Source organism: Colletotrichum higginsianum, chromosome 5 (assembly GCF_001672515.1).
Source record: "Colletotrichum higginsianum IMI 349063 chromosome 5, whole genome shotgun sequence".
NCBI classification, from domain to species: domain Eukaryota; kingdom Fungi; phylum Ascomycota; class Sordariomycetes; order Glomerellales; family Glomerellaceae; genus Colletotrichum; species Colletotrichum higginsianum.
Window position 1 is genome coordinate 486,649 of NC_030958.1, and position 27,509 is coordinate 514,157.

Sequence of the window (27,509 nt, forward strand, 5' to 3'; positions counted from 1 at the left end):
GTGATTTTTATTTTATTTCAACTCCTGACTCTCGCCCTCACTCTTTACTCTCATTCACTGTCTCGCCCTCTCGCTCGCTTACTGATTACACTGCTTACCGCTTACCGATCACATCTCCCCTCCCTCTGGGTGCATCGAGTATTAAAGACGCCAAGTCTCTCATCCCACTCGAACCGTTTCCCCCGTTTCGAGCCCCGAGTCTGGACTTGTTAAACTTCACGACAGACCTCGAGCTTTAGCCTAGTGCGCCTTATCTTAATTGGGGCCTCTTCCTCGGCACCGGCACCGGCATACGCAGCCTGCACTGCACTCACTGCACTGTAACCCACCAACACCCACAGCACAGCACAGCACAGCACAGCCCAGCCCAGCCTGCTTCTCGCCGTCATCCTATCATTCCGTCATACTATTCTACACGTAACTCGACAATTCGCCATCATCCAAGTCGTGGCCTCCAGCCGCAGCCGCAGCCGCAGCCGCATCTACAGGTACAACCAACAGTAAAAAGTGTAGCTGTCCGCCCACCCAATCAACGCCTCTACCCTGAAAAAGGAAAAATAGGAAAGAAAAAAGAGGAAGAAAGGGGACCCCTAATCTTTTCAACTCTCCCAACTCTCCCTCCCTCCCTCGACAGCAACTCTACCTCTACTCTGTCCCTACCCTGACCTCGACTTCCAACCTCGACGCCAGGCTTCTCGTCGCACTCGCGATCCCTTGACAACTCAAATCGCCCGTCGGAACCTTATCCAGGCGCTCCCCAACTTTTGTCCCTGCGGCTCCCTTACCGGTATGTTCCTCGTCCTGCCCCGTCCTCCACGTCTGCCATTACGTCCCCGGGCCCCACGTTCCCTCTATCCGCTACCAGCTCATCCCTCCAACATCAAAACCTTGACATCCCTCACCCCTTCACACAACTACTACTCTACAACCTTAGCTACCTACCGCAGACTGAGCGACTTCATTTACCTGCCAGCCCTACCCGCCCGCTGTCGTTTCCTCTCTACACTGCTGCTCAACCTGCTGCCTTTTACCCCGTTTTCCCAATCAGTCCCAAACTGACATGACCTATATCGGTTTCGCAGGAATCACCAAGCCATAGCCCCGGGCCTTTGAGCTTCCCACGCGGCCCTGGACACTTCACACCCTTTTACCCCTGATTCGACACATCCGACTTTTTTTTCCTTTCGTTTTTGTGCTACCTACTCTCGCCCCTCGGAAACCACGTCACTTTCGTTTTCCACCTCTCGACGACTGTTCTTTCGTTTCGACCCTCCCCGATTTTGCGATCCGTCCGACACGAGAGGCTTTATTTGTTCAATGACTTCGTAGCCGCCAATCGAGCTTTTCCAAGTCAACACTCTTTTACACACACATACCCACCTACACACCTACACACGACACACCGACACACCGACACACCGACACACATACACACACTTTACAATGCTCACTCCGAGGAGAGCCGTCGCCGTTGCGGCGTTCCTACTAGTCGTCTTCTACCTGATATCCTCCTCCCACGAATCGCCCACCGTCGCAAAAGCACCCGTCGCAGCCTCGAACCATGACACGACAGACGCCAAAAAGTCGTCCTCGAGCGCACAGACCTCGACTGATGGTGACATCAAGCCCTCGGCCCCCAAGGTTGCGACGCCGAAGCAGAAGCCCATGATGGACATGTCCAAAATGTCACTGTATGACAAGCTGGCATACCAATACCCCTACGACCCCGAGACGCGCTTCCCGGCCTACATCTGGCAGACGTGGAAGTGGACGCCCGCCGACGAGGAGTTTAACTTCCGCGAGCAGGAGGCCAGCTGGAGCGAGCAGCACCCCGGCTTCGTCCACGAGGTCATCACCGACAAGGTCGCGGTCAACCTGCTGCGCCTGCTGTACGCGTCCGTCCCCGAGGTGCTCAAGGCGTACGACGCGCTGCCCCTGGCCGTCCTCAAGGCCGACTTCTTCCGGTACCTGATCTTGCTCGCGCGCGGCGGCATCTACTCGGACATTGACACCTTTGCCATCCGCTCCGCCCTCGAGTGGATCCCCGAGCGCATCCCGCGAGAGAGCGTCGGCCTCGTCATTGGCATCGAGGCCGACCCCGACCGGCCCGACTGGAAGGACTGGTACAGCCGCCGCATTCAGTTTTGCCAGTGGACGATCCAGTCGAAGCCCGGCCACCCGGTCCTGCGCGAGATTGTCGTCCGCATCACGGAGGAGGCTCTGAAGCGCAAGAAGGCGGGCGAGTTGGACAACATTATCGACAAGAACGTGGTCGAATTTACGGGCCCTGCCGTCTGGACGGACACCATTTTCGACTACTTCAACGACCCCCGGTTCTTTGACATGAAGAATTCCAAGGGCCCCATCGACTGGAAGAACTTTACGGGCATGGAGACGTCCAAGAAGGTGGGCGACGTCGTGGTGCTTCCCATCACCAGCTTCAGCCCCGGCGTGCAACAAATGGGGGCCAAGGACTACGACGACCCCATGGCTTTTGTCAAGCACGACTTTGAAGGTGAGCTTTTGCGTGTCTTCAACCCGTCACCGCAGTCCAATTTTTTCCCTTTTTTTTTTCTTTTCCTTTTTACTAACAACCTGATTAGGTACCTGGAAGCCGGAAGAGCTCCGCCACATTGGCGAGCAAAACGAGGAGTCGTAAGACGTCTCGCCGACGCACGATGATGACGACACATTTTCTCATTCAGCATATGTCTTTTTAATGCCTGCATCTCGAGCGGCGTCCTCACCCACATGTCACGGGCTGGGCATATTTCGGAAATAGGGGTTCGACTTGTTCGAGTTGGCTTTGTTTGGTACTCGCGGGAGGAAGCACAAAACGAACTTGCATACCCCGGGACAACGGGAAGACCATAGAGCTTGTTTTCATTTTCTTCTTTTTTTTATTTTTATTTCTCGGCATAGATTCCAGTTGCATTGCTCTTGTCAATTGACCTGAAAGGAGAAGAAGAGAGCCTTTGACGCAAAGGAGTGTAGGGCCAGAGGCGCGAGGCCGGCCTGAAGATGAATGGTCTTGGGGGGGTTGGGGGGGGGATGTGGGAGCTCAGGACTTGAAGTGTGGGATGGATACATATCATCATCATATCTAGCAGCTGTAGCCTTCAGTAGTATTGCGATGCATATACCCCTTAGCAGTTGCAAAGCAATGAAGCGGTTTTGAAAGATATTTCCCTGAATGATGTTTTTGAAAGATGATTTCTCATGTCACCTATGTCAGTCACGGCACCCCCCTTTTTTTATCATGCCTTGAGAGAGTTGTTCCCTGTCGGCGCGGCGGGTGTTGACCCCGCACGGCTTCTCCGCATTACGGCATCCCATCGGTACCTACCCCCCATTCCCCCTCCTGCCAAGGCATGGATGTACCCCCCGGGCCTATTTCGAGGGGGAGGTAGGTAACCACTAACACTAACAATACTACTGTCACTGTCACTGTCACTACCACTACCATTACCACTACCAATGGAAGTGACCAATGACGGGGGCCAAGCGGCCAGACTCGGCTTGTGCCAGGAACATATGTTCAAGGCCAACCTCTCCCCGCCCCCCAACCCTTCTAACCGAGTCTTGATCTACCGGTGAGATACCAGACATTGGACGAGGCCGTCGTACACGAAGATTGAAGAAAGCTCTCTCTCTCTCTCGTAGGCTGCCGGAACGGACATGAGCGAGCCATGATAGCATAACGTCATTGGCACGCACACACGAGACAAGTCACAACAACCGAACCCGCTCCATCTTCATTTCCCAATCCCGAAGCTCTACGCGCCCGAAGCGGTAGGGTAGCTGACCGCGCTTGAACGACGATGCCCTCGGCGGCCTTGACACGCCTGGCAACCGGCCTCGCGGCGAGGACGACAAGGTACCCGGGAGCTGCGGGCGTGGCTGGGCAGTGGAGGACGCTCTCGTCCGGTTATAAAGGGTTGAGCTTCAGCGAGGGGCCGAGTGAGGTATGTGATCCGTTTCTTGCTAGGCTAGGATGAAGTAGTGGGTGAGGATGTGAGCCAATCTTGCAAGGAGTGAGCTTCGCTTGGCTTGGCCTCACTTTATGGTTTGGCTCTTGAGAGAGAGAGACTGAGCGACCTCATCAAAACACAGTCTGACACACACACTCTCTCTCTCCAGCCTCCCCTCCTCACACAAACCATCCCGGAGCACTTCTCCCAGATCGTCTCCCTCCACGGCGACCTCCCTGCCGTCGTCGCCCGCGCGCCCACCGCCCTCACTTCGCCGTCGCCGGCGTCCACGGCAACCCCGCTCCCGCCCGCCTCGACCACGACCTTGACCTACGCCTCGCTCGACGCCCTCTCCAACACCCTCGCCTCGTCCCTGCGCGCCCTCGGCCTCCGCAAGGGCGACCGTCTCGCCGTCTCCCTCGGCAACGGCCCCGAGTTCGCCGCCCTGACCTACGCCGCCTTTAAGCTCGGCGCCGTGCTCGTCCCGCTGAACCCGGGCTTCAACGCGAAGCAGGTTGCCGCCGCCCTGCGCCACCTGGCCGTCGAGATCCTCGTGGTCGGCAAGGTGACGGACCTGCCCTACAAGCCGTGCCGCGGGCGGAGCAACCTCGACCTCGTGCGGACGCTGGTGCCGGACCTGGACAAGGGGAAAGTGGAGAGCGAGCAGGTGCCGACGCTGAAAACCGTCGTCGTGCTGGACAACGCCGCCTCGCACCCGCTGGTCGAGTTCCCCGCCTTCGCGGCGCTGACGCCGTACGACGTGCTGCTGCGCGGGTCCGACCGGCCCGTCGTGCCGGACGCGCCGCTCCGCCCGGGCGAGACGATCAACATCCAGTTCACGTCCGGGACGACGTCGCAGCCCAAGGCGGCGATGCTGACGCACACGGGGATCCTCAACAACGGCCGGCTGATCGCCGAGAGGATGGGGCTCGTGCCGGGCGACCGCATCGTCGTGCCGCCGCCGCTGTTCCACTGCTTCGGCTGCGTGCTGGGGTACATGGCGACGGCGACGACGGGCGCGGCGATCCTGTTCCCGAGCCCGGCCTTCGACCCGGCCGCGACGGTGAGGATGGCGGCCGACTACGACGCCACGGGGCTGTACGGCGTGTCGACCATGTTCGTGGCCGTCATGGAGGCGCTGGCGGCGGGGAACGTCGCGCGGCCGGACGAGATGCCCCGCGGGCTGAGCAAGGGGATCGCGGCGGGGAGCTCGGTGCCGGAGAGCCTGATGCGCAGGCTGTACGAGACGCTGGGGCTGCGGGACCTGGTCATCTGCTACGGCATGACGGAGACGAGCCCCGTGAGCTGCATGACGGCGCCCGACGACGCGTTGGAGAAGCGGACGGGCAGCGTCGGGCGCGCCATGCCGCACACGGCGGTCAAGATCGTCGACCCGCTCGACAGGGCGCGGGTAGTGCCGCGCGGGGAGAGGGGCGAGCTGGCGGCGGCCGGGTACCTCGTCATGGAGGGGTACTGGGGCGACGAGGCCAAGACGGCCGAGGTGAGGCGGCGGGAGGGCGACGGGCGGGTGTGGATGTACTCGGGCGACGAGGCGCGGATGGACGAGGGGGGGTACGTGGAGATCACGGGGCGGATCAAGGACCTCATCATCCGCGGCGGCGAGAACATCCACCCGCTCGAGGTGGAGAACTGCCTGTTCCAGATGGAGGGCGTCAAGGAGGCCGCCGTCGTGGGCGTGCCGGACGAGAAGCTCGGGGAGAGCGTCGCGGCCTTTGTCGTGGCGAAGAAGGGGTGGACCGTGGAGGGGGAGGGAGAAGGGGACGGCGTCAAGAGCATCCTCACGAAAGACGCGGTCAGGGCGTGGGTGAGGGAGCACCTCTCGGGCCACCTCGTGCCGAAGCATGTGTTTTGGGTGGACGAGTACCCCAAGACGCCGAGCGGCAAGATCCAAAAGTTCAAGCTGAGGGACATGGCCGAGGGGCTCATTGGGAAGTAGATGGACACGGGGTCTCCAACGACGTTTAGAGGGGGCAAAAGTTGACGATTTATGAGTTGGGAGATGTAGGCGGGGCAAGGGGGATGATGAGGGGTTTGTCCATGGACGCCCCCATCGCAGGCCAGCTGATGAAGGGTCCGACCTGGCAGGAATAGCATCATGTTTCTTTCAAACGTTTCAAGTGCATTCGTGCTCCTCTGTGCCCGGAGCACCACACACACAATCATCACATCACATCACACGACGAAAACACAACGGAGGCTGGCGCACCTGGCTTTCATCTTGACACAATCGATTACGGCTACGGCGGCTAGACCTCGATCTTGAGCGAAAAGTCAATGTGCGGCACGCCCTGGTGGATGGCGCTCGTCGAGAGAATGTCCACATCTGCAGCAGCAACCGCGGCACGTAGTCAGCGTTCCGGTCCCGCTTATTCCGACCCCGGCGGAGGTGGAAGTGGAAGTGAAGAAGGAGGAGGAGGAGAAGGAGGGGCAAAAGAAGGAGGAAGAGGATAAGGAAGAAGAGAAGGACAATGATAAACGCACCGTTGCACACGTAATTCTCGACGTTATCCAACGTCAGGCCGCCCGAGACCTCGACCAGGAAGTGCTTCTTGCCGGCCCACCTCTCCTTGAGGCTGTGGGCGGCGACCTTGACGCCGTCGCCGGTGAAGTTGTCGAGCATGACGACGTCGGCGCCGGCGGCGATGGCCTCGTCGGCCTCGTCCTCGCTCCGCACCTCGACCTCGACCTTGAGGCTGAAGCCGCCGACGCTCTTGGCGGCGCGCACGGCGTCGGTTATGCTGCCCTTGCTCCAGACGTGGTTGTCCTTGAGCATGATCATGGAGCTGAGGTCCATGCGGTGGGCGTCGGCGCCGCCGACGAGCATGCCGTACTTCTCGACGAGGCGGAAGCCCGGCGTCGTCTTGCGCGTGCCGGCCAGCACGCCGGCGTAGCCCGCGGCGCGGAGGTTGACGAGCATGCCGCGCGTCATGCTGGCGACGCCGGAGCAGCGGGCGAGGAGGTTCAGGGCGACGCGCTCGCCGAGGAGGACGCCGCGCGCGGGGCCGGTGACGGTGGCGACGCGCATCTTGCCGCGCACGGCGCCCTCGCCGTGGCCGCGGAGCTCAATGTGCGACCCTTCGCGGACGTGCCACTCGACGGCGCAGCCGCACTGGGCAAAGACCTCGTCGACGAAGGGGCGGCCGGCGACGATGCCGCCGGACTTGCCCCAGAGGGTGGCGGTGCGCGGGTCGCCGCCGACGACGAAGCCGCCGTAGTCGAAGCTGGGGGTGTCCTCGGCGAGCCAGGCGGTGACGACGGATTTCCAGCTGGGGGGGAGGAGGTGCTCGAGGGAGCCGTGCTCGAGCGGGACGTCTTCCATGGCGGGGTGAAGGGGGGGAGGGGAGGTGGTTATCGAGGTTTCTTGCGGCTCGTAGGAGGGAATCGGAGGCGTTGGGGGGGGGGGTGGGGAGAGATCGAGGAGGGGAACACGGATCGGATCGGATCGGATCGGATCGTTGCGATTCAATGGTTTCGGGTATCGCGGGGTGGAGGTGTCGATGGGATTGAGGCGCGGACGTCGAGGAATAGCTCAATTCGCAGGTCGAGAGCGGGAGGCGGAGGGTTTGTTCTTGTCGTTGTGTGTGACGAAAGGAAAAAGGATGTTGCCACGGGTAGTTTCTGGTTTCGTTGACGTCGTGTCGCTGTGGCCGGCGCCGGCTTCTGTCGGTCGGTGCCGTCTTCTGCCGAATGGCGGGGTTGAAGGGTTGCCAGCTGGGCGGGGTCTGGTGACAGTCGCTGCCGGCTGCCCTATGAAACGACTATCAAGTATAAGTGAGATGTGAGTGTCTTTACTCCCGCGTGCATTGATTCCGACCGGACAGAATATTTGTGTATTTTGTTGAAATGGTGATTTAGATCGGAAGAATCAAGAAGAATACAAGAGGACAAGACGTTCAGTTCGCCCCCGTACATGGTCATGACCGATGGATGCGTTGCTCCTCCATGGTTATCAATACTGAACTTGGTGTAAGTGAACAGCCTATACTCAAGGAAAACATCATACAGAGCAAACGTTTTGAAGTGCAAACATGCTCGTGCGATGACCTGGATCCACAGTTACTGTTCGTCTTCCCGAGGGCCGTGTGCCCTTTCCAGCCCCGAGTCCAACCGGACGCGCGAGTGAAAGCTCCGCATGACTTCGTTTTGCGCATCTTGTACAATGCGGACCATCCTCTCCCGCTCCGCCTCTGGCATGTCGTTCGTTGCAACGTGCGAGTCCCCAAGACGCTCGCTGACCGCTTGGGGCAGATGGAGCCTGAGATACCGCTCGAGTTGGCCAATGTCGCCGGTGCCATCTGCAGACCTCTCCCTGCTGCCTCTGGCGTCATTGTTATCATCTCCTGCAACTTATATTAGAAAGAGAGTGTTTCGGTTTAAATGGATCAAACCCCCACGCGTGGTGAATCCAGCCTCGCACCCCCCCGGCTGCGTTGTCGGCAGAGCAGCGTCGCGGTCCGCGCCCGACGCCGTCGTCGCGTCCGCCTGCTTGATCAAATCCCTGAAACCATCAATCAGCGCCCCGGCGGCCGCCACGTTTAGATCCACGTTCGGGTAACGTTGCAAGTGCGTCATCTCTGTTGTAGTCGAGTCCCCCAAACCGCTGATGGAGATGCGGAGAGATACGGAAGTGCTTGACGATGGACTGTGCTTTGTTTCCATTTCCGGGTCCCTTGACGCGCGTGAGCATATCTCTGCGAGAGTCTCGGTGTCAGCCGTTGTGATTCGGTCAATACTCGTGCTTTCAGATAGCGGGTTGTATTTCTCGGAAGACGGACGGGGACGTCGTACGTTTGTTGTCATCCTGCGGCTGCCGGCCCCGATCGCTGAGATAAACCGGGACGATGAATGCCGCCATCAAAAGCAGCCCCAAGGACATCCCAAACGCAAGCTCGAAGAAGTCGGACCTGGACATGCGAAAAATCTCATCCTTGTCGCCGCCGCAAATGGCTGCTGGGAGGGTTGTCGCCATGCTATGCCGTGGCTTAGGTATGGTCGAAGGTGTCCTCACCTCCAAGAGCGTCACACAAGACACTGGCAGCAAATCGACATTATGGAAGGAGAACTCAGCCCTCTTTTGTATCCGTATCCCTAGGGGATAGACCTACCTGCTTTGACTAGTCGGGATACCCGCATCTCTGTGCACGCTGAAGTCCCAAGAACATGCATTGGGTTAAGAAAGCGAAGATCTCTCGGCATCTTGGGGACGCCAATGCTGCCCAAGTTGGGAGTATCCGGTCACTGGAAGGATCCAAGCAGCCAAGCCGGAACGCCACTTGTAGTAGGTCTCTCGGCACCAGCTTCTCAAAGAGTGATAGTATGTCATGAGGAGATTTATAAGGCGTTAATTAATGGCTAGAATTCAGCGTCGTTTTTTCGCGACACGGTATTACCACGGCTGTCTCAGAAACACACGAAAGAATAACGGCCTCCACCTGCGCCTCCTTACTCAAGATGATAAAGTGGTTCAAGCTTGGCGCTCCTGTCGAAGAACACGTATCTCCTCACGACCCAAGGCAACCACGTGCGGACCTGGTAAGCGGCGTGGCGGCGTGTAGGGACCCCAAAGATGTAATCCAGCTCCTCCAACGTCAGTTGTCTGTAGTTCGCGGGTCAGCCGTGTTGAACAGCACGCAATTCCGTTACCTGAACCGTCAACTTACTTGGTCTCCGGGATCAGGAAGAAGATGACGACAAAGGCCAGCATGTTCAGGCCGGCGTACAGGCCAAAGGCCCCGGTTGGCCCGATTCTGTGCAGCAGCTCGGGGAACGTCAGGGTGAGGGCGCTGCCGATGGCGTTGTTTACGCAGATTGTGAACGCCGAGCCGATCTCTCTGTGAGACAGGGGGAAAGCCTCGGAGAAGTAGATGGACGGCAGAGGGCCGATGCCTGCCGTGTTGTCAGTTGTGTTCGCGGGGACGATGGAGAGACGCCATCACTCACCGGGCCCGTACATGGCCGCGAAGAGGTAGATGAAGAAGGCAATCAGCGGGACCCTGGCGCTGGAGCCCTGGTCCATCAGGAAGCAGAGGCCCGCGGCGAGGAGGCACCAGGCCATGTTGGGGAACGTGACCAGCAGCAGGTTCCTCCGGCCAAAAGTGTCCATGACGTAGACGGCCGGGAACGCGAAGACGAAGACGACGAGGCCGAAGCCCATGGAGGCCAGCAGGCAGTTGCGCGTGGAGTAGCCGGCCTGCTCGAAGATGGTCGACGAGTAAAAGGCCATGATGTTGATGCCGCTGAACTGCTGGGAGACGACGATCCAGGACGAGGCGAGCGTGGCCCTGCGCAGGCGGGGGACGGTGAGCAGGTCGGCCATGCGCCGCAGGAGGGTCCGGCCGCCGAAGGCGTCCTTCTCGACGATGAGCTGCCTGTGGGCGTAGTACAGGTCCCTGGCGGCCATCATCTCGGTGTTCCGCAGGCGGCAGAAGGACCGGAACGAGTCCTGGTAGCGCCCCTTTTTCATCAGCCAGCGCGGCGATTCTGAAGTTTTTTTTCTCCTCCATCAGTCAAAGGCTAGAAAAGGAGAGCAAAGGGGGGGGAAGACACTTCATATCTCCATCAAACGTACCGGGACAGAACCAAACAAAGATCAGAACGGGGACGGCCGGGGCGAAGGCGGCGCCGAGCTGGAACCGCCAGGCCAGGTCCCCGATGCGGTACCAGACCAGGTTGGAGCAGAAGCCGACGAAGATGCCAAAGGCGACCCACAGCTGGAAGCTCGTGACGATGCCGCCGCGGACGGCGGCGGGGGCGACCTCGGCCGAGTAGACGGGGATGGTGGAGATCTTGACGCCCATGCCCAGGCCCATGAAGAGGCGGCAGAGCAGGAGGCCCCACCAGTTGCGGGTGAAGGCCTGGGCGAGGACGGGGAAGACGCAGAACAGGCCCGTCAGGAAGATGGTGCCGCGGCGGCCGAGGCGGTCGTTGATGGGGTCGGCGGCCCAGGCGCTGAGGAGGCCGAAGAGGGTGGGCGCGGCGTTGACGACGCCGACGAGGGCCTGGTGGCCGGGGCCGTCGATGCCGAACTCGCGCGGGAACGAGAGGTTGGCGCCGTTGGCGCCCGTGTTGTCCCACCCCTGCACGGCGGACCCGAGGGAGCAGAGGGCGACGCTGAGGTAGAGGTCGCGCGGGAGGCGCCAGCGGTGGGTGACTTCGCGGCCGAGGGCGCGCCTGTCGTCGTCGGTGAGCTCGTCGAGCGACGCGTACGAGTCCGGGTGCTGGGCGGCGAGGGCCCCGCGCAGGAAGACGCCCTGCTTGTCGGGGAAGCCGAACTCGCGGCAGAAGGCATCGACCTGGGCGACCAGGTCGGGCTTGGAGATGCCGAGGAGGGGGTTGCGGATCCTGTGTGTGTGTGTGTGTTTGAGTGAGTGTGTGTAAGTCTTTGGGGGGTAAGAGGCTATTTTTTATATATATTTCTTTTGTGTTTTGTTTCCCTACCTGGCTTCGATGTTTCTGGTGTAGTCGGCGTTGCTGTGCTCGACGTGGCTTACACCGAGTTTGGACTTGACGTCGCCCTCGACATCGGGAGCGTGAGACATGTTGCTTGGGGGTTGCAGCCAGTCAAAGAATCGGGCTCATAGAGAACGAAGTTGATAGATCAAGGAGACTAGAGCTACATGTGGTTGGTAGAGATATGGTCAGCTTGATCATGACTTAGCATCACGACATTTGGACTCATGGTGTCTCTTTATTTATAACTCGACCCACCTCAACTACACTCCCCAGCATCCCAACTCTAAAGACGGTTTCCCCATGGGGTCGAACTACATGTTATCGCGTCCTCGCCGCCGCTTGTCTGGCATCCCCGGTGGCATCGGCTGTTGAACGGCTGTAGGAAGGTCCTTCCGGCCTGTGTTCCCCTTGACAAAAGCTCGATGCCGCGAGTCCCTGCACAGGGCAACTCAGGTTGATACTTGTACTAGTCCGGGATGAGGAGGAGGAGTGCGGGGCCGCCCTGCCTTGTGTCCAGGAACCGGACAGTATTGGACGGGCGAGCAGGACGCGCTAGTTGGTTGATCTGCGCAGGGCATCATGGACGGGATGCTGGCTCTGAACCTTGCTTCTCCCTTTGTGGAGGGGAAAAGGAGAGAGGACGATGGTATGGACTTGAAGCCCTTGTCTCGTCGGAGTTTATTTTCCTGCTCTACCTGTACCTTCTTGGCCTGTCCAAGAAGATTGTTCTCATAGACGGTGGCAGCTCAACTCGTCCCATGTTGACACAAAAATACTGGCAATTTTTGTGGCAGAAATTCTGTGATAGCTTATAAGAAACGAGAGAAAACAGACCCGCAAGACTGAAGCCATAAAACTCCTCTACCGAATCGAGGGGAGCCGGCACCTGGAAAGTCGCTGGGCCGTCAACTGGGGCAATTTTTACCCCAGAGCATCCTCCGTCTCCAACGTCCATCTCCCCAGTCTACCATCAGACGATGAACAGGGACATGGGCATGGCGGTGCGGGGTTTCCTGTTGCCCTGTGTGTGTACGCCCAGTGCCCTGCGTGTGGTCTCTGGTGCCCTGCGTGTGTTTACCCTCCGCAGGATGTATGTCTTCTTGAGATCCTGAGGAGCGTTTGGCTTAGTGTTGCCACTGGCCGAGAACAGTTCGGAATGGGACCATGGAGAAGAGTTCAGCAAACAGGAGTAAGCTTCTCGACACACGCAGGGCATGTGACCGTGTGTGCTCGGCCAAAATGGCCTAACAGCAAGAGAATATCCAGTGTATTAAAGAAAGGGGCTGCCTTGGACCGCATTGCCTCAACCTCTATACTCTCCTATCGGAATCTTTGCAACAGGCAACCCGAACTCAACACTTGACCAGATTTCTACTCGAGTATCTACAACAAAAATGGGAAGCCGAGGCGTCATGACCTGGCTCGACAAGCTGGAAGAGCAGCGTGAGACGGGCGCAAACTCCCCACCCTCCTCGGAGCCTCGGTTGCTGACCGCGGACAGTCAACGTCGACGTCGACTGGATGGACCCCGAGTACATCAAGAGCATGCCCATCGTCCCCCACGACCAGACGAGCAACCAGCTCTGGGTCGATATCCAGCTCGGCCACCCGTCCAACAGGGACCTCTTGTTGGAGACGGCCAAGGAGTTGAAGGACGAGGGATGGCTGGCCATCTACACCCGAATGGTGCGTAGTCGGACCCCTTCTTTCACCGTTGCCACATTTACGCAAAAGAAAGGACCATAGCATCAAGCTGACCATCCCCCCACCCCCCCGGGGAACATTTCCAGGCCGTCCTCATGTGCAAGAAGAACATCGACTCCATCCGGGGCCGGGTCCTGCTGCAGACGCTCCCGTCCAACGCGTACAAGACGCAGGAGACGCTCGACCACGCGCGGCTGTACGACCGCGAGTTCGCCCGCGCCGGCGTCGGGCGCGACAGGTACTGCATCAAGATCCCCTCGACGGGGGCGGCCCTGAACGCCGCCAAGGTGCTCTCGTCCGAGGGCATCCCGACGCTCGGGACGGCGCTGTTCGGGCTCCCGCAGGCCATCGCGTGCAGCCAGGCGGGGATGCTATACATCAGCCCGTATTACAACGGTGAGGGACCGACCTTTCCCTTCCCCTTCCCCCCCCGCCCTCCTTTTCTGTTGACTTGTTGCCCGGAGGGCTTTTGGTTGAGTCTCGTGCTGATATAAGGGGAGGGGAGAAAAGAGGTGCGAGCCCACGACGAGCCGGAGGCGCTGTGGCCCGACGTCAAGGACCCGGCGACGCAGCATCCCATGTCGGCGCGGATCGTCCAGATCATCGAGACGTACAAGCGGCTGTACAAGCAGACGGGGAGAGAGCAGCCTTTCGTGAAGAACGCCAGGTAATGCCCCCGCCACGACCCACGATGAGAACCGGAGTAGTATAGGAGAGGGCAATCCCCCACCCCCGACAGCTAGGCTTTTTCGCTAACCCCGGACATCATTCTCAGCTTCATCTCGGCCAAGGAAGCCATGGCGGCCGGGGAGATGGGATGCCACTCGGCGACCATCTCGCACACGGTGCTCGACCAGCTGGCGAAGCTGCCGTACGACGGCGCCGCGCAGCCGGGCGAGGGCGTGCCGAAGCCCGCGCACGTCTACAGGGACGCCGTGCCGCTCCCGGCGCGGCTGAGGAGGCTCGTCGACGTTGACCCCCTGTCGCCGGCCGGGAAGTCGCTGGCGGCGGCGGCGAGCGCCGACGACGTCGACTATCTCGCGGACGGGGGCGCCGAGCTGCAGAGGGCCATCGAGGCGGACGCCGTCACCGCGACGCGGCTGGCGGATGCGCTGAAGCTGTTTGTCGGCGGCGAGGAGAGCAGCCGGGCCAAGATCGAGGAGGTTCTGGGCAAGGTTTGAGCTAGGGGTCGGTCTCTTCTTCTAGGCCGACAGGTGCGTGTGCGTGTGTGTTTCTGCTGCGATAGTTTGTTCGCGCCGTGTTGGACATTTTCAGAGTACAAATATGAATAGATCACCCGTGCCATGAGACCCATTGCTGGGGCTGTTGAAGTGACACGCCGTGATCCAGACCGGTTGAGGCCATGTACCCCGGTGACAGTGGGACGGATTCGGTAAACAGCCCGGCATCTAGAGGAGGAGGAGGAGGAGGAGGAGGAAAGGAGTCCATGTTCAGGAGCGGCAACTGTTGGTGCAGACCGACGTCGCCAAAGATCTGATAGTCATCTGCACTGGATGTAGTGGTTGCCGATAAGGGGACGTCTGGTATTGCCGCGTTTGTTCCCAACGGGACATGATGGTTTGGCATCGTCATGGGAGGGGGCTCCGAGGGGAAGGCTGTTGTTGACGGCGGCTGGGCGGGAGGAGGACCAGACCAGGACGTGTTCAGTAGGAGGCCGTCCAAGCGCGAGAGGGCATGGGGTTCTAGAGCCGGTTCCGCAGGGAGAATCCGGGGGATATGAGATGCTTCGATGGTGACTTCATCCGGTCCCGTCCTGTCCTGGCTGCGGCCGCCAGACGACCCCCCATTTTGCTCCGGACACCTCCACGCATGGGCGGCCGAGGGGCGCCGCTGAGACTCCTTCTCCGTCTCGACCAGCCCTTCAACACGGCAGACGGTCTGTGGTCGCCGCGGAGCGGTACCGGCGCCGTGCCTCCACAGGTTCACCTCGGCCAGCAGCTCGTCGCGCTCCCGCACCAGGGACCGGATGTCGTAGAGGGTCTCGAGGCAGCGGCTCTCCAGCAGCTTGTGGCGGGCTATGCTCTCGTCGACGACGACGTGCTTCGAGAGGTGCCTGGGGTCCGCTTCCGCGAGGCCGGGGAGCTGGCCCGCGAGTTCCTGCGCTCGTCAGCAAAGAAGAAGAGAGATATATCACATGACATGTATCAAGCAAAAGTCAGCCGCGGCCGGCTACCATAACCACACATATAAAGAGGGGGAGGGGTGGGGTTAGTTCTCACCGTCAGGCGCTCCTTGAAGGCCTCGCGGCGGCCCCTTTCGAAGATGCGGTGGGCGGCTCTGTCTTCGGGGGAGAAGTTCCTGACGCGCTTCTTGGTGGACTTCCTCGTCGAAGCAGCCTCGGGCGGCGCGGTCGTATTGTTATCCATGTAGGAGGCTCTGTCACCCACCACCCATCCGAGGCAGAGTCACGGATTTTACGCAGGGAAAACGATGAATGAGGTATGCAGATATCCCCTCCCCCCCTTGTTATCGATGGACAGTCAACTGTGTGCCTTGGACAGGAGATGGCGAGATGACCAACGAATGAATTTGCCTCGGGGAGGGGTTTGCGATGTTGCTTGACGCTTGGGCAAAGAAGTCGGACCGTCAGTTGTCGGATCGAGGCCCGAGGTAAGACGAAGACGGAAGACACCTGGACTGGAGTCACTGGACCTCGATTGTTTGTCTGTCCCCGAGGCTGGTCTCTAATGGCAGGGATCCCTGGTATTCTTCTCTACACACCCCGCACGTCAGGAATTACACGGCAATGTTGGGTTGGGACCGGTCGATACCAGTCGGTTGAATCGTCCCCTACAAAGCTTGATGACCTCGGCACTCTCTGCCTTGCATAACGAGGTGCAACTGACTCATGAGCTGCAAAGCCCGAGGTGCCGACTGCAACTTCTTCCTTGAAACTGTCGTCTCTTGTTGTCACACGCAATGTTGAATTGGACTTGGGTCCCCCGCAGGACAACGATCCGAGCGGTCATGGCATGGGATGGAGTCTGGATCTTTACCTCGTGAACGGACTACGAAAGGCATTTACAGCTTGGTGTCCTGTATCAACATGACTCGAACCAGCTGTGAGCCGTCATTACCGTTCTATCTACTCTGACTCTGACGAATCCCCCCCCTTCATCCGTGCCCCGATGGCGCGGCGCTCATGTCCACGGGGAAGAAGTTGAACAGGTCCGTCGTTAAGACGTCAAAGTTCAAGTCGGAGAAGGGATTCACCGCGCCCGGCATAGACGGCATGGCGTAATCCGCCAGGGGCTCCTCCGGCTGCTGCGGGCGATACGACGCCCTGTTGCTGAAGAAGATGAGGTCGTCCGAGGCGGTGGCTGCCCCGCCCGTCCCGCTCCCGGCGGCCCCGGCGGCCCCGGCGGCGCCCCCCCTGTTCTCCTCGAGCGACGGGAACTGGATGTTGGTCGGGAACCGGTGGTTGTCGGGGATCCACGCGGGCGACGAGTCGGCGGACGACGCGGCGTCCATGAGGGAGGCCGTCGACTTGGACGCGTCGATGGACTGCTCGACAGCCCAGACGATGCGCTTGATGGAGCGGATGGCGTTGGTGACGGGCTCGTCGCCGACGAGGGCGCGGAGGCAGGAGACGGCCGTCTGGATGAACTCGAGGTTGTGCGGGTGCTTCGACGGGTGGCGGAGGCTGTCGTATAATAGGACGGCACAGGAGGACTCGATGAAGAAGGCGAGGTACCGGCGTGTCTGCGGGGGGGGGAAAAGAGAGAGAAAAAAGTGATCAGTCACAGACTCTGAGATGACGGTTTGTCAAGGAGGGGGGGAGGGAGGAGGGGGGGAAGAGTGTATCAGAGGAGGAGACACGCGTTACCTTGCACTCTTCCGGTCCACGGAGCATGTTGTGCGTGAAAGCGAGGGCGTCCTGCGCGGCGTCCGTCGCGTGTCTGCAGGCCTGCCGGAGCCAGATGTCGCCCACGCCGACGGACCCTTGGCCGGACTGGAGGGCGGCTTCGGCGATCAAGAAGGGGCGGAAGATGATGAGGATGACGTGGAAATAGACTAATATCACCAACAACACCACCACCACCGGCGGTGTTGGTTTCGTATCAGCACATCACGTCACTTCACAACCGAACCGAACCGAACCGACGAAGAAACGTCCTAGTGGTCCGCAAGGGGGGGTTTGGGGGGGTGTTTGCACTCACTGTTGTGCAGCAGAAGACTGGTCTCGGCGTTCCACGCGTCCCCCCTCTGCACGCTCGCCGAGGACCCCAGACTCCATTTGTCGCCGTACTGGCGGAGTTGGCCGTGCAGCTTCTCGGCCTTGCCGTAGAGCTGCCGGAGCGAGTCGGTCCTCCGGTCGTAGATGGACTCGATGGTCTCCTCGATGACGCTGGCGAACTGGCAGAGCGCCATCAGCGTCGGCTGGCCGTCGGGGTACGGGCACGAGTCGAAGTCGGACTTCTTCATCATGCTGCGCCGGCCGACCACCAGGCTGAGCCAACTAAGGGAGAGTTGCGTTCGCGTCAGTCGCTCAGATAGATCGTTTGGCAGCTGAGAGAGAAGAAGAAAATTGAAAAGAAAAAGAAAAAGAAAAAAGGAGGACTCACATCTCAAGGAAGTACAGAGACCAAAGCGTCACGAGCCTCCCCTGGACCTCCTCTTTCCGGGATATGGCGCCCGTGGTCCCCGCGTGTAGGCCCATCGCCAGGGCCTTGCGGCACGCGGTACCGTTGTGCAGGTAGGCCGAGTTCGGGCGGCCCATGCTCAGCTGGTAGTGCGCCATGAGGATGGAGAACTGGATCATGGGCAGCGTGACGGCGTCCTCGTAGACGACGGCCTCCCTCCTGGCGTGCACGAAGAGCGACTCGGCGGCGTCGGTCTGCGGGGTGCTCAGCGCCCCCAGGGCGAGGGCGGCGAGGAAGACGGTCCGCCGCTGGGGCTGGACGGCGGCGGCAGCGGCAGGAGTGTCCGCTCCGTGGCGGACAAACAGCGCCGGGAGCATCTCGTCGAGCTCGCACGGCGTGAAGAAGGGCAGGGTCGCGAGGTGCGTGTTCTTGAACTGCCGGACGAACTCGGCCGCCTGCGCCGGCGAGACGGGGCAGCAGGCCGCGGCGGGCTGCGCCGGCTGCTGCTCGAGGTTGATCTTGAGCGGCATGCCGAAGAAGATGTTGCGCTGCATGAACATGTCGAGCCCGGGCCCGCCCTCCTGGACGTCCCGGGCGTGGTTCTGGCCGTACTGGTGGCCGGCGGACAGGAGGCCGCGGTGGATCTGCTGCAGGAAGGCCGAGTTGGACGAGGGCCCGTAGAAGAGCTGCGAGCTGTCGGTGGACTTGGGCGCGTGGTGGGCGGCGGCGACGCTGTGGTAGACCTCCGTCTGCGCGACGTGCTGGTGGTGGCGCTCCTCCTCCTCGGCCGACCGGTGTGAGGCGGCGGCTGCTGCGTGGTCGTCCCGGCGGCCGGCGTGATCGGAGCCCGGCGTGCCGACGACGGCGCCGTTGCCCGACGCGGCGGTCTCGGCGTTCACCGGGAGGGGCGGCGCCGGCGTGGCCCGCTTTGTCGACAGCCGGACGCGCGGCTTGAGCCGGTAGGCGCAGTCGGACGGCTTGTTCTCGCACTGGCGGCAGGGCTTGTGGCCGGAGCACTTGACCTTGCGACGCCGGCACGGCTCGCAGGCCTTGGGGATCTTGCCGCCGAACTTGCTGTTGGACGACTGCATTTGCTACTATCTCCGAGATAGGAAGCGTGACCCGCAGATATGATTTGATGGATGGATGGATAGACCCGGTCCGTCCGGGGTGCTGAGGCTCAACTCAACTCAACAGGGAAGATCATCCACCCTGGAGAGCTCAGAAAGAACGGAAGTGAAGGGAAGGATAACTCCTCAAGTCCGAGGAGGAATTTCCGTGGCTGCTTCTCGGTTACGGGGGTTTGTGAATATGGGGAAGAAGAAGAAGAAAAAGTGACGATTCCGTGGCGGGCTCAGTGATTGTGAGCATTGACGTAATTCCGTAATTCCGCATTTCCGGAACGCCGGTTTAAGTCCGCGTTGCCGGCTCCGCTGTTCCGGGATCCACCGGTAGAAGAGACTCTTTGATAAACATACAAGGCCGCGGGAGGGGGACGGAGACAGCAGAGAGCATGGAGAAGCATGAAAAAGTTCATAAGCCGCGGGGTAGGGCAGCCCTTGAGGTGATATCCAACTTGTCTCTTGGGGTGTTTGATGGATACAGATCCAAGTCAACATATACGGGGCCACCTCGTCCGCTTACAAGGGCCCGTCCGTATCTTCTGCATAACCTGATTGGCCGTTGGGTCCCAATGCAGCAAACGGCCGGGCCCGTGCCGAACGGGACGACACTTCGGAGCCGTCGGCACGGAGCCGGCGTGGCTCTCTCTCTTGCACAGCATGGTCTGCCATATACGTTACGGGTTGGCCGGCAGGTACACTGCAAGCGACCTCGAGTTGGTCGTCAGCGGGAACGTAAAGGAGGGGAAAGGCGGTTCATCTTGTGGGCTCAGTCAAGCTCTCACCAGCGAACCGTAAGTCGCTACAGACCGTGGAATCGGCCTCGAGAGTAGAGTGTATTTCAGTCCAGTCCTGTTTTCTTTCCTCCAAGAACATACGTTACAGAGTATCAAGCCGACTGCGACGACGTCCTGAAACGCCTGCAGAGAGAAAGCTGACCAAAACAGGAATTCTTCCAACAACGGCACGCCGGCGTCCACCACTGCCTGTATCTTTGGGGTGTCTGATAAGGCCCCGTAAGGACCATTTCTGTCCTTTTACGTACTTCCTAGGTTCGTCTGAATGAAAAGGCACAGATATCACGAACATAGTTTCTACGCGGAGGCTCATCCGGCCGGTCAACGGGGAATTTGCCGACTTGGTGCCGCCGGACTGATTCATTCACCGACCTCGAAAGAAACCAGCCACTTAGCAAAACAAGACCTAATGCCATGGCCGCAACAGTATGTGTTGTGCTCTCGAGCCGCATTTTGATCAGCCGCCGAGCCTAACAGAGAGTTTTCCGGCCTTTCGTGACCACCCGAAAAGGCTCCTCGCGGACTTTTGTGCGGACTGTCGTCGGGTCAATATCGAAGAAATTCCCACGAACCCATGAGTAAGGAAACTCTCCCCCGCACCCAAACCTCGACTCGCGCCCGCTTGTCTAGGACGTCTTGGGAAGTTCACTCGGGAAGGTTCCTCTCGACTGATAAGCTCCCACCGGCGGCTACGGCCCACTGACGACTGACTCGTCTGATTTGACGTGTGCTTATCCCCATGCCCATCTTGGGTTTTCAGCCCAGTTGCCTTGCCCGGAGGGAGGACGTTTCTGGACTACTCGCTAGTCATTTTCATCCCGGGACGGTAATCGAGGCCCCCCCCCCCTTTTCGACTTTGACGACAGCCGCTGATTCCCAAAGTCGGCTCGTAAGTGGCAGTTCCTGTATGCAGACGTATCGTATCACCTGCGCTGTTGTTGATTCTCTGACTTTACGCTACTGGCATCTGACACCCCTATTCTAGATTGCGAATGCGACGGAGTTAGGTAGGGTATAGACGCCGTCGAGAAACAAGGTAGATCCTTGTTCACATTGCGCGATCCCAGGAACCATCGGATGGACTAGTTGCCGAAGCCCGCAAACAGCACCTGGAGTAGATCTGTGAAACATGTCGTCCGGGGAACCCTTTGAGATATGTGGCCGGCAACCTCGATCACATTTCCAGATACAACCGCCGATCGCCCACACTCACCGTGTTTGACAGGCCAGGCTGCGCGTCCAAGATCGGGCTCGGCTTGAGGCTTACACGGCCGCACCGTACAGGTAGGCCACACAAGACGGCCAAAGGCGTAGTTTAACTCTCTCTCACCCGGTCTAGCCTTCGGTCTCTGCGCAGCCACACACGCTCTCACATTACCTTGTATATCATGCCCAAGTAGACCCATTAATTTTCCAATACAATTAGTATGGCTAGGAAACAACACAGGCCAAAAAGGGAGCGAGTTCCTGCTTGAATACCATAACTTCTGCCTGCCGGTTACAACAGGGTATCGTACAAGGCTTGGGGCCGTGACTGGCCCTGGCCCTGGCCCTTGTCGTCAGATCGAGCCGGCGACCACATCTGGGAAAAAGCGGATTGAGGACGTGCGTGAGAGCAGCCAGATGCCATCGTACGGTCGCCGAGTTGGGCATGGTGTATATGGGCATGGTGTATGTGGGTATGGTGTATATGGGTTTGGTGTATATGGGTTTGGTGTGCAACTTTACACTCTACGGTATCCGACAACTCGGAACAAACCTTTCCTTTGCCTGCCACCAGAGTACAAGTAGAAAGTCATCGGAAAAGGGGCATGCTCAATCACGTACGCAGTGGTGGCACTAACTTTCATCGTCACCCGCCGCCGGCAAGCAGCGGGCGTATGGGTTGACTCTCAACTGCGTACATCGTCACACACACACACACACACACACACACACAAACAACTGCAATGTACCTACTTAGGCGAATATCTCTAGTGCCGTCCAAAGGTTGTGGCTCTCTCAGCATCGCAGGTTGCAGAGTCGGCGGGCGGGTACAGGCACATCCCAGGTGGGTGGGTGGCCCTCCCGCACTCCCGCGGAGGGGCGGGGGCGGAGGAGCCGAGAACGGCCGAGGCGGAGGCCGAAAAAGGCTGTTTTGTTTCTTGATTCCAGGCCAAGCAAGGTTCGGCGTCTTCTCCTGCGACGGCGATTGGTCGTGTCGGTCAAACAAGGTTCGTTCGGGGAACCGGGTTGCAGCCTGTATCCTGTATGGGGGGGGAGGGGAGGGGGGGGGGGGGGGGGGGGGGGGGCGACAGACAGACACCCAACGGGGGAGATGTTGCGTGTTAGTTCGAATATGGAGGAGAAGAACGATGTCCTTGCTGAGGCCCAGGCGGCGTGCCTTTTCCCTTTTGATGTATGATCGCAGCACACGGCAGCAATCCGGCTTGAACTTGAGAGTCATGACCGGCAGCAGTAGTACCGTTCCCCTTTGCAGGGTTCATGTTCGTCGAATCAGTTCGGACGCGTTGGGGTCCATCTCTACCTCCGTCCTCCGTCGGTAACTCAATAGAGTTGCCTTTCCTCCGCACCGGCATCAGGGGGGGGGGGGGGGGGACAGGATAAAGAGGGAGAAAAAAAAGTAACATATTCATGGCAATGCAGCTCTTCGTGTGAAAAGCCAATCGCCAACGCCAAATGCGGTCCAAGGTTGTGCAGATAGAGTTCAACCTTGGCTCAGATTGGAGATTGGAGGCGCCCGACAACGAAAGCGAATCGAATCCAACAAGAGAGTTTTGCCCAATTCCGCAGCGCCCGCGATACGGACAGACTCCGTGCCAGGTCAAGCGCTGCTCGACTTGGGGTTGGGCTGCTAAGCGCGTCGAGATGGGCGGCGCGTTGGATGGGACTGGATGGACGTAGGGCGGAGTTCCTGTCTTGAAGCCGTGACACTTGTTGTTGTTGTTGTTGTTGTTGTTTTGTTGCGCGCTGAAACAACGTGGCACAGACGGTAAGCAGCAGTGTACCGAGGTTGTAGGATCAAAAGGTGAATCGTTCGTTCCCTCGGCCGACGGGTTGCGTGTCTTTTCTTCTTGGCCTCTCCTCTCTCCCTCTCTCTTCTTCGCCAGGTCGGTTTCGCTTTTGTTTTCCCCCATATGCCCTGCTGTAGCTGAAGTTTGTAAGCCCGCTAGGCAAAAAAACCCCCAGCGCAACGAACAAAGAAAAAGCCGTTGTTGGCGCGCCTTGAGGCGAACGAGAAACTGGTATGAAGGGGGGCGTAAGCAGAGACTGTGAATGGTGGAAACCGGCATACATTGCAGGCTAAAACCATAGCATACATCGTACACACAGACAAGACAACCCCGTACCCGAAACCTTGGAGAAACGCTCCGTACGATGCTACGATATACGAGTACAGACAAGAGTACTGTCAGGAGAAAGTCCCGACCGAGTGTCCCCCCCGGAACGGGCGATCCGCAAGGATTCTAGAACGCTTTTGGATCAGGGCCAAACTAAAAAGGGCATGTCACAAGCCGTCTTTACATGTCACCGGCCGCTGCGCCTCCAAGCCTCTTGCTCGAGCAAGCAAGTAAGGCTGGCTTTGGTTTACTTGCCTGCCCCCCCCCAAAGGCATACCAATTTCCACCTCCATCGGGCACCGCACCCCTGCCCCTTGATTAGGATTTGCAGTTTTCCAGAGGATTACCCTAAGATCCCTAGTTAGTTCCAGTAGTCTGTAGTACCGATTTGTATGATGTAGGCCCAGCCCCGCCGTGATCTCAAACTAAGGACTCCAACACACAAAAACTCGGGAAATGGCTTCCAGACCAAAACCAGATTCGGTAAGCAAGCGCCGCTTCGAAGTCCCTGAATCATTGCTCGGAGCCCATAGCTTCCTGCCATCTAAGGGTTAGACGAAGATGAAGAGGCGCCTACTTTCTCCTTGTAGAGTATTTACGTAATTCTCTCCGAGTGCCCTACGATGTATACCGCCTTCTTCTCCTCCTCCTCCCGCCTCTCACACCTCTCACACCTCTCACAGGCCACGCCGCCAGGATTGCCTCGTGTCACCTGGGACTCTTGGGAATCTTCAGAGTTTCGCCCGTTGTTCATCACCCCACCGCGCCAGGCTTGCTTCGCGCCTCGACCATCCATTAGAATGTCCGACCGCCCAACACTCGACGAACTCTATCCAGGGGTAAGGGAGCCCGAGGGCGAGTCAGGGACCAGTACGGGACTCGTCCCTCCTCTTTTTACAGTATGTCGACAGGCTTGGGGGTCTTTCTTTTTATTTAGCGTCTTGGCAGCCGTCCCGTTCCGTTGCTGAGTGTTGCTGGCTTTAACTCGGGGGCCCCCATCGCCGTCGAGAAGGATATTCAGGTTTTTTGGTTTGTTTTTATCGCCTCCCGCATTTACCAGATACAGAGTTTTCCTTCTGCGACACACACACACACACACACACACACACCGAAAAGGAAGAGAGAAGAAGGAAAGGAAGAAAGAAAGGACAAAGGGAGACACACAGAAAAAAAAGCAAAAAAGTTACCACCCGACGACCGTGAAGCGATGAGCCTCCTCGTACGGCTCATGGCTCATGTAGAGCGATCGAGGACACAATGAGCAACGACACGAGCCCGGTAGGGGCGTTCCCCGCCCCGCCGGGCGTCATCCCCAACTTCGAGAACCCTCGGGACGCCGGATGGACGCTGAACGTTGCCTCGATGAGCGTCATGGCCGCCGTCACGACGCTGTTCATCGGGATCAGGACATACGTGAAGTTCTCCTTGACGACTCCGCTTTTGCCAGAAGACTGTATGTATATTCCCATGAAAGGTCACCGCGTGGCGGTTTGGAGGGATGAAGACGGCCAACACGACATTGAGACATTTGAGACTGACCTAGATATGTCACCAGACACATGTGTGCTTTCGTATGTGAGTTTGAACGTCTCGCGGACATCCCCGGGTTTGCTTCGGAGGCAAGACCCGCCATACTGACCGTAGCAGGCTCTCATCATGTTATATATTGCGACGGTGTTTGTCATGGCACATTACGGCGAAGGGTATCATGCCTGGGAGCTGACCAAAGAGTCGTACCAGGAAGTGATGCGGGTAAGACGTACTCCAGCCGTCGCAACCACCAGATGAAGAGAGAGAGAGAGAGAGAGAGAGAGATAGAGAGAGAGAGAGGGAGTGAGAAAGAGAGAGAGATAAAGACAGACAGACGGACAGAGAAAGCTGACGCGGTCTTTGGGCAGTGGCTCTACGCAAGTTCCATCGTCTACATCCCGGCGGCATATTTCACAAAGGTAACGCTGCTTCTCTTCGAAGCACGCGTCTTTGAGGTCCACGAGCGGACCTCGCGCGGCATCCGCATCTTCATCGTCATCCTCCTCATCTGCTACATCCCCCTGCAGACGATCAAGGTCATCATCTGCCTGCCGATCTCGGCCTTCTGGGACCCCAAGACGCCGAACCCCACGTGCCTGAACCAGCGCAAGGTCTTCATCGCCGACCTGAGCCTGGCCATCATCACCGACTTCGCCATCCTCGCCCTCCCGATCCCGCTGCTCTGGGGCCTGCGCATGCCCCTGCGGAAGAAGCTCAAGATCCTGACGCTCCTCGGCGCGGGGGGCATCGCCACGGCCGTGACCGTCTTCCGCATGTACCTCGTCGTACAGTTCCTCGGGTCCACCGACGTGACGGCCGATTTTGTTGTGCTGGACATTGTAACGTAAGTTGTGTGCGCGCGCCTGTGGGAGAGAGAGGGGGGGGGGGGGGGTGGGGGGGGGGATGGAGGAAGACGTTTCCGTTCTACATCCAACACCCAAAAAAACCCGATTCCCCAACAGCTGACAAACGAGGCGTTGCAAACAGGGCACTGGAGATTGTGATTGGCGTCGTCTGCGCGTGTCTGCCGTCGACCAACATCCTCTACGAACGTATACGAAGAAACGAGCCGAAGCCGACGGGCAACCTCCCGCGAACGGCGCACAAAGCCAGACCGAAGCCCACGCACTCGTCGTACATGTGGAGTATCATGACGACCAAGAAGCAGACGAGGTCGGCGCGCACCGAGGCCGCCATGTCGGAGCGGGAGCCCAGCCCGAACTACCGAACCAACTTCGACACGGAGCTGGCGATCCTGACCGGCCAGCCGATGGGGACGACGGCGCCCAAGGAGGAGTTGGAGGTCCAGAGCGAGCCGAACAACAACGACAACAACAACGACAACAACGAAAACAACGACAACAACGACACCCACGATGACCGGGTCTACAATCCCCGGGCGAACTCGATCGACGGCCGACGCGAGGGGTGGCTCGCACCGGGGACAGAGGGCTCCTCCGGCCGGGGATCCGGGAGGGGGGGCACGCCGAACTGGCAGCGCCACGAGATCGAGGCGAGGAAGTCCTGGGAGGCCGCCTGGGAGGTAACGGTGCCCCGGGGCCGGCTGCCGTCCATACCGGAAGACGGCGGCCCCCCCCGGCTCGAGCTGAGGACGCACTCGTCGTCGGATTGGGGGAGCCTGAAGCACGTTTGAAAGAGAGAGAGAGAGAGAGAGCGGGCGTCGGGTTCTTGGTTTTTACACCGGGTTTATTTCGCAAAAAAGGGGGACAAAAGGAAGATACCCAGATCTCGCGGGATGAGATTGTTGAGGCAACGCATGCTGAGGGGAGATGGACGATATAGACAGCACGCACACGCATGGTCGGTTTGCCAGCGACAACGAAAGCGAATTCATTGGATTACATCTGGAGACGGGGATGGAAGTAGCAGTAGTAAGTGGTAGCAGTCGTGGATAACGACCGCATCAATAGTGTAATTGAGAGAGGAACCCCCCCCGGCTTTGGCTCCGGCCGCAGCCTCTTCGGGACTTTCTCATGCAGAGGACTTGTTCAACCAGGGCAAAGATTTATTACTGAAAATCCTAAAGGGGGGGTTGAAGGTGACATTGCGTTTGTTTTCCGAGGTGACGAGACAGTTGGAATCTTGTCGGCTCCAAACCGTGTTGGAAGCGCTTTCACAGTCTTTCCCGATGCTCGCAAACTGGATATTGATTCTATTCGCAACACAGCCCCAAGTACGGTGACGGAGGAGGCAGTGCCGACTGGGCATCCATAGCTGTTCAGATAAAACAGATCCAAGGTAACCTAGGACAGCCCCTTAGCATTCCTCAAGAGGACATTTGCATCGGACATCTACATCGGTTCCAAGCAGCAGCTTGCGCTTTGCAGCATCGGTTCTGGGTGGCTGACATGCAATAGCAACGGCCAATCCCCCATCGCGCATGCTCACATGCAGCGTTTCCATGCACGCCGAGCCCAAATGCCCCCCCCCCCCTTGTTTTCCATCGCTGGCGTGAAGTCGTCTTAAGGTTGAGCAAGTTTTCCAGTTCAGGAACTCGATCATCTCCCAGGTCTCCAGAAGCCAGTACCTTATTCTGCGGGGGCTTACAGTTGTGGTGGGTCCAGACGGCGCGACGCAAAAGAAGAGTATCACCGGCATGGGAGCCTCATTCGTGGATCGAGCAAGGGAGACATGGGCTTTCTGTCAAGTAGACGTGTTTTTGGTTTTGTGTCTGTTCTTCTGAGCTTAGTCTCGATGCTGCAACTTTGTTGTTCGTGGCTGCTTCGAAACGAGTCACGACAGGTAGGACACTTGAGTCGAGTCACATCTCGAGTTCTTGACCCAAGTAGTTTTCAGTCTTTGGCAGCAACTAGCGAGTAAACACAGGTAGTCCGTGGCAAGGACTGCTAGTCAGTGTAATTTTGGGATTGTGAAAAGAGTTGTGGTAATCATTATGCACTGGGGGGGGGGGGCTACGCCGCGATACTCTCCTCCATGATACTCTCCT

The 27,509-nt window shown here is 59.0% G+C and overlaps 9 protein-coding genes across 9 annotated transcripts; 5 read left to right on the forward strand and 4 right to left on the reverse strand.

Annotated features, from left to right (window-relative positions):
• Positions 1–1,443: 1,443 nt before the first annotated feature.
• Positions 1,444–2,659, forward strand: CH63R_07086 (Glycosyltransferase sugar-binding region containing DXD domain-containing protein; the record flags this gene model as incomplete). The annotated part of the gene is made up of 2 exons (XM_018302061.1): positions 1,444–2,515; positions 2,604–2,659. 2 exons carry the CDS (start codon positions 1,444–1,446, stop codon positions 2,657–2,659), a joined length of 1,128 nt encoding a protein of 375 aa, XP_018156839.1.
• Positions 2,660–3,821: 1,162 nt separating this feature from the next.
• CH63R_07087 (AMP-binding enzyme) lies at positions 3,822–5,928 on the forward strand (the record flags this gene model as incomplete). Its single annotated transcript, XM_018302062.1, has 2 exons — positions 3,822–3,965; positions 4,141–5,928. The coding sequence occupies 2 exons, from the start codon at positions 3,822–3,824 to the stop codon at positions 5,926–5,928; spliced, it is 1,932 nt and encodes a 643-aa protein (XP_018156840.1).
• A 310-nt stretch (positions 5,929–6,238) lies between these two features.
• CH63R_07088 (Nicotinate-nucleotide pyrophosphorylase [carboxylating]) lies at positions 6,239–7,311 on the reverse strand (the record flags this gene model as incomplete). The annotated part of the gene is made up of 2 exons (XM_018302063.1): positions 6,239–6,315; positions 6,474–7,311. 2 exons carry the CDS (start codon positions 7,309–7,311, stop codon positions 6,239–6,241), a joined length of 915 nt encoding a protein of 304 aa, XP_018156841.1.
• Positions 7,312–8,048: 737 nt separating this feature from the next.
• On the reverse strand, positions 8,049–8,564 carry CH63R_07089 (uncharacterized protein; the record flags this gene model as incomplete). The annotated part of the gene is made up of 2 exons (XM_018302064.1): positions 8,049–8,332; positions 8,387–8,564. 2 exons carry the CDS (start codon positions 8,562–8,564, stop codon positions 8,049–8,051), a joined length of 462 nt encoding a protein of 153 aa, XP_018156842.1.
• Positions 8,565–8,833: 269 nt separating this feature from the next.
• On the forward strand, positions 8,834–9,091 carry CH63R_07090 (uncharacterized protein; the record flags this gene model as incomplete). The annotated part of the gene is made up of 1 exon (XM_018302065.1): positions 8,834–9,091. The coding sequence occupies one exon, from the start codon at positions 8,834–8,836 to the stop codon at positions 9,089–9,091; it is 258 nt and encodes an 85-aa protein (XP_018156843.1).
• A 343-nt stretch (positions 9,092–9,434) lies between these two features.
• CH63R_07091 (Sugar transporter) lies at positions 9,435–11,530 on the reverse strand (the record flags this gene model as incomplete). The annotated part of the gene is made up of 5 exons (XM_018302066.1): positions 9,435–9,588; positions 9,653–9,878; positions 9,933–10,472; positions 10,561–11,333; positions 11,430–11,530. 5 exons carry the CDS (start codon positions 11,528–11,530, stop codon positions 9,435–9,437), a joined length of 1,794 nt encoding a protein of 597 aa, XP_018156844.1.
• A 1,308-nt stretch (positions 11,531–12,838) lies between these two features.
• Positions 12,839–13,819, forward strand: CH63R_07092 (Transaldolase b; the record flags this gene model as incomplete). Its single annotated transcript, XM_018302067.1, has 4 exons — positions 12,839–12,887; positions 12,946–13,130; positions 13,235–13,544; positions 13,644–13,819. The coding sequence occupies 4 exons, from the start codon at positions 12,839–12,841 to the stop codon at positions 13,817–13,819; spliced, it is 720 nt and encodes a 239-aa protein (XP_018156845.1).
• A 2,464-nt stretch (positions 13,820–16,283) lies between these two features.
• On the reverse strand, positions 16,284–18,843 carry CH63R_07093 (C6 zinc finger domain-containing protein; the record flags this gene model as incomplete). Its single annotated transcript, XM_018302068.1, has 4 exons — positions 16,284–16,871; positions 16,996–17,183; positions 17,330–17,628; positions 17,735–18,843. 4 exons carry the CDS (start codon positions 18,841–18,843, stop codon positions 16,284–16,286), a joined length of 2,184 nt encoding a protein of 727 aa, XP_018156846.1.
• A 5,425-nt stretch (positions 18,844–24,268) lies between these two features.
• On the forward strand, positions 24,269–26,195 carry CH63R_07094 (Integral membrane protein; the record flags this gene model as incomplete). The annotated part of the gene is made up of 4 exons (XM_018302069.1): positions 24,269–24,586; positions 24,659–24,763; positions 24,910–25,385; positions 25,529–26,195. 4 exons carry the CDS (start codon positions 24,269–24,271, stop codon positions 26,193–26,195), a joined length of 1,566 nt encoding a protein of 521 aa, XP_018156847.1.
• Between the last annotated feature and the right edge of the window lie 1,314 nt (positions 26,196–27,509).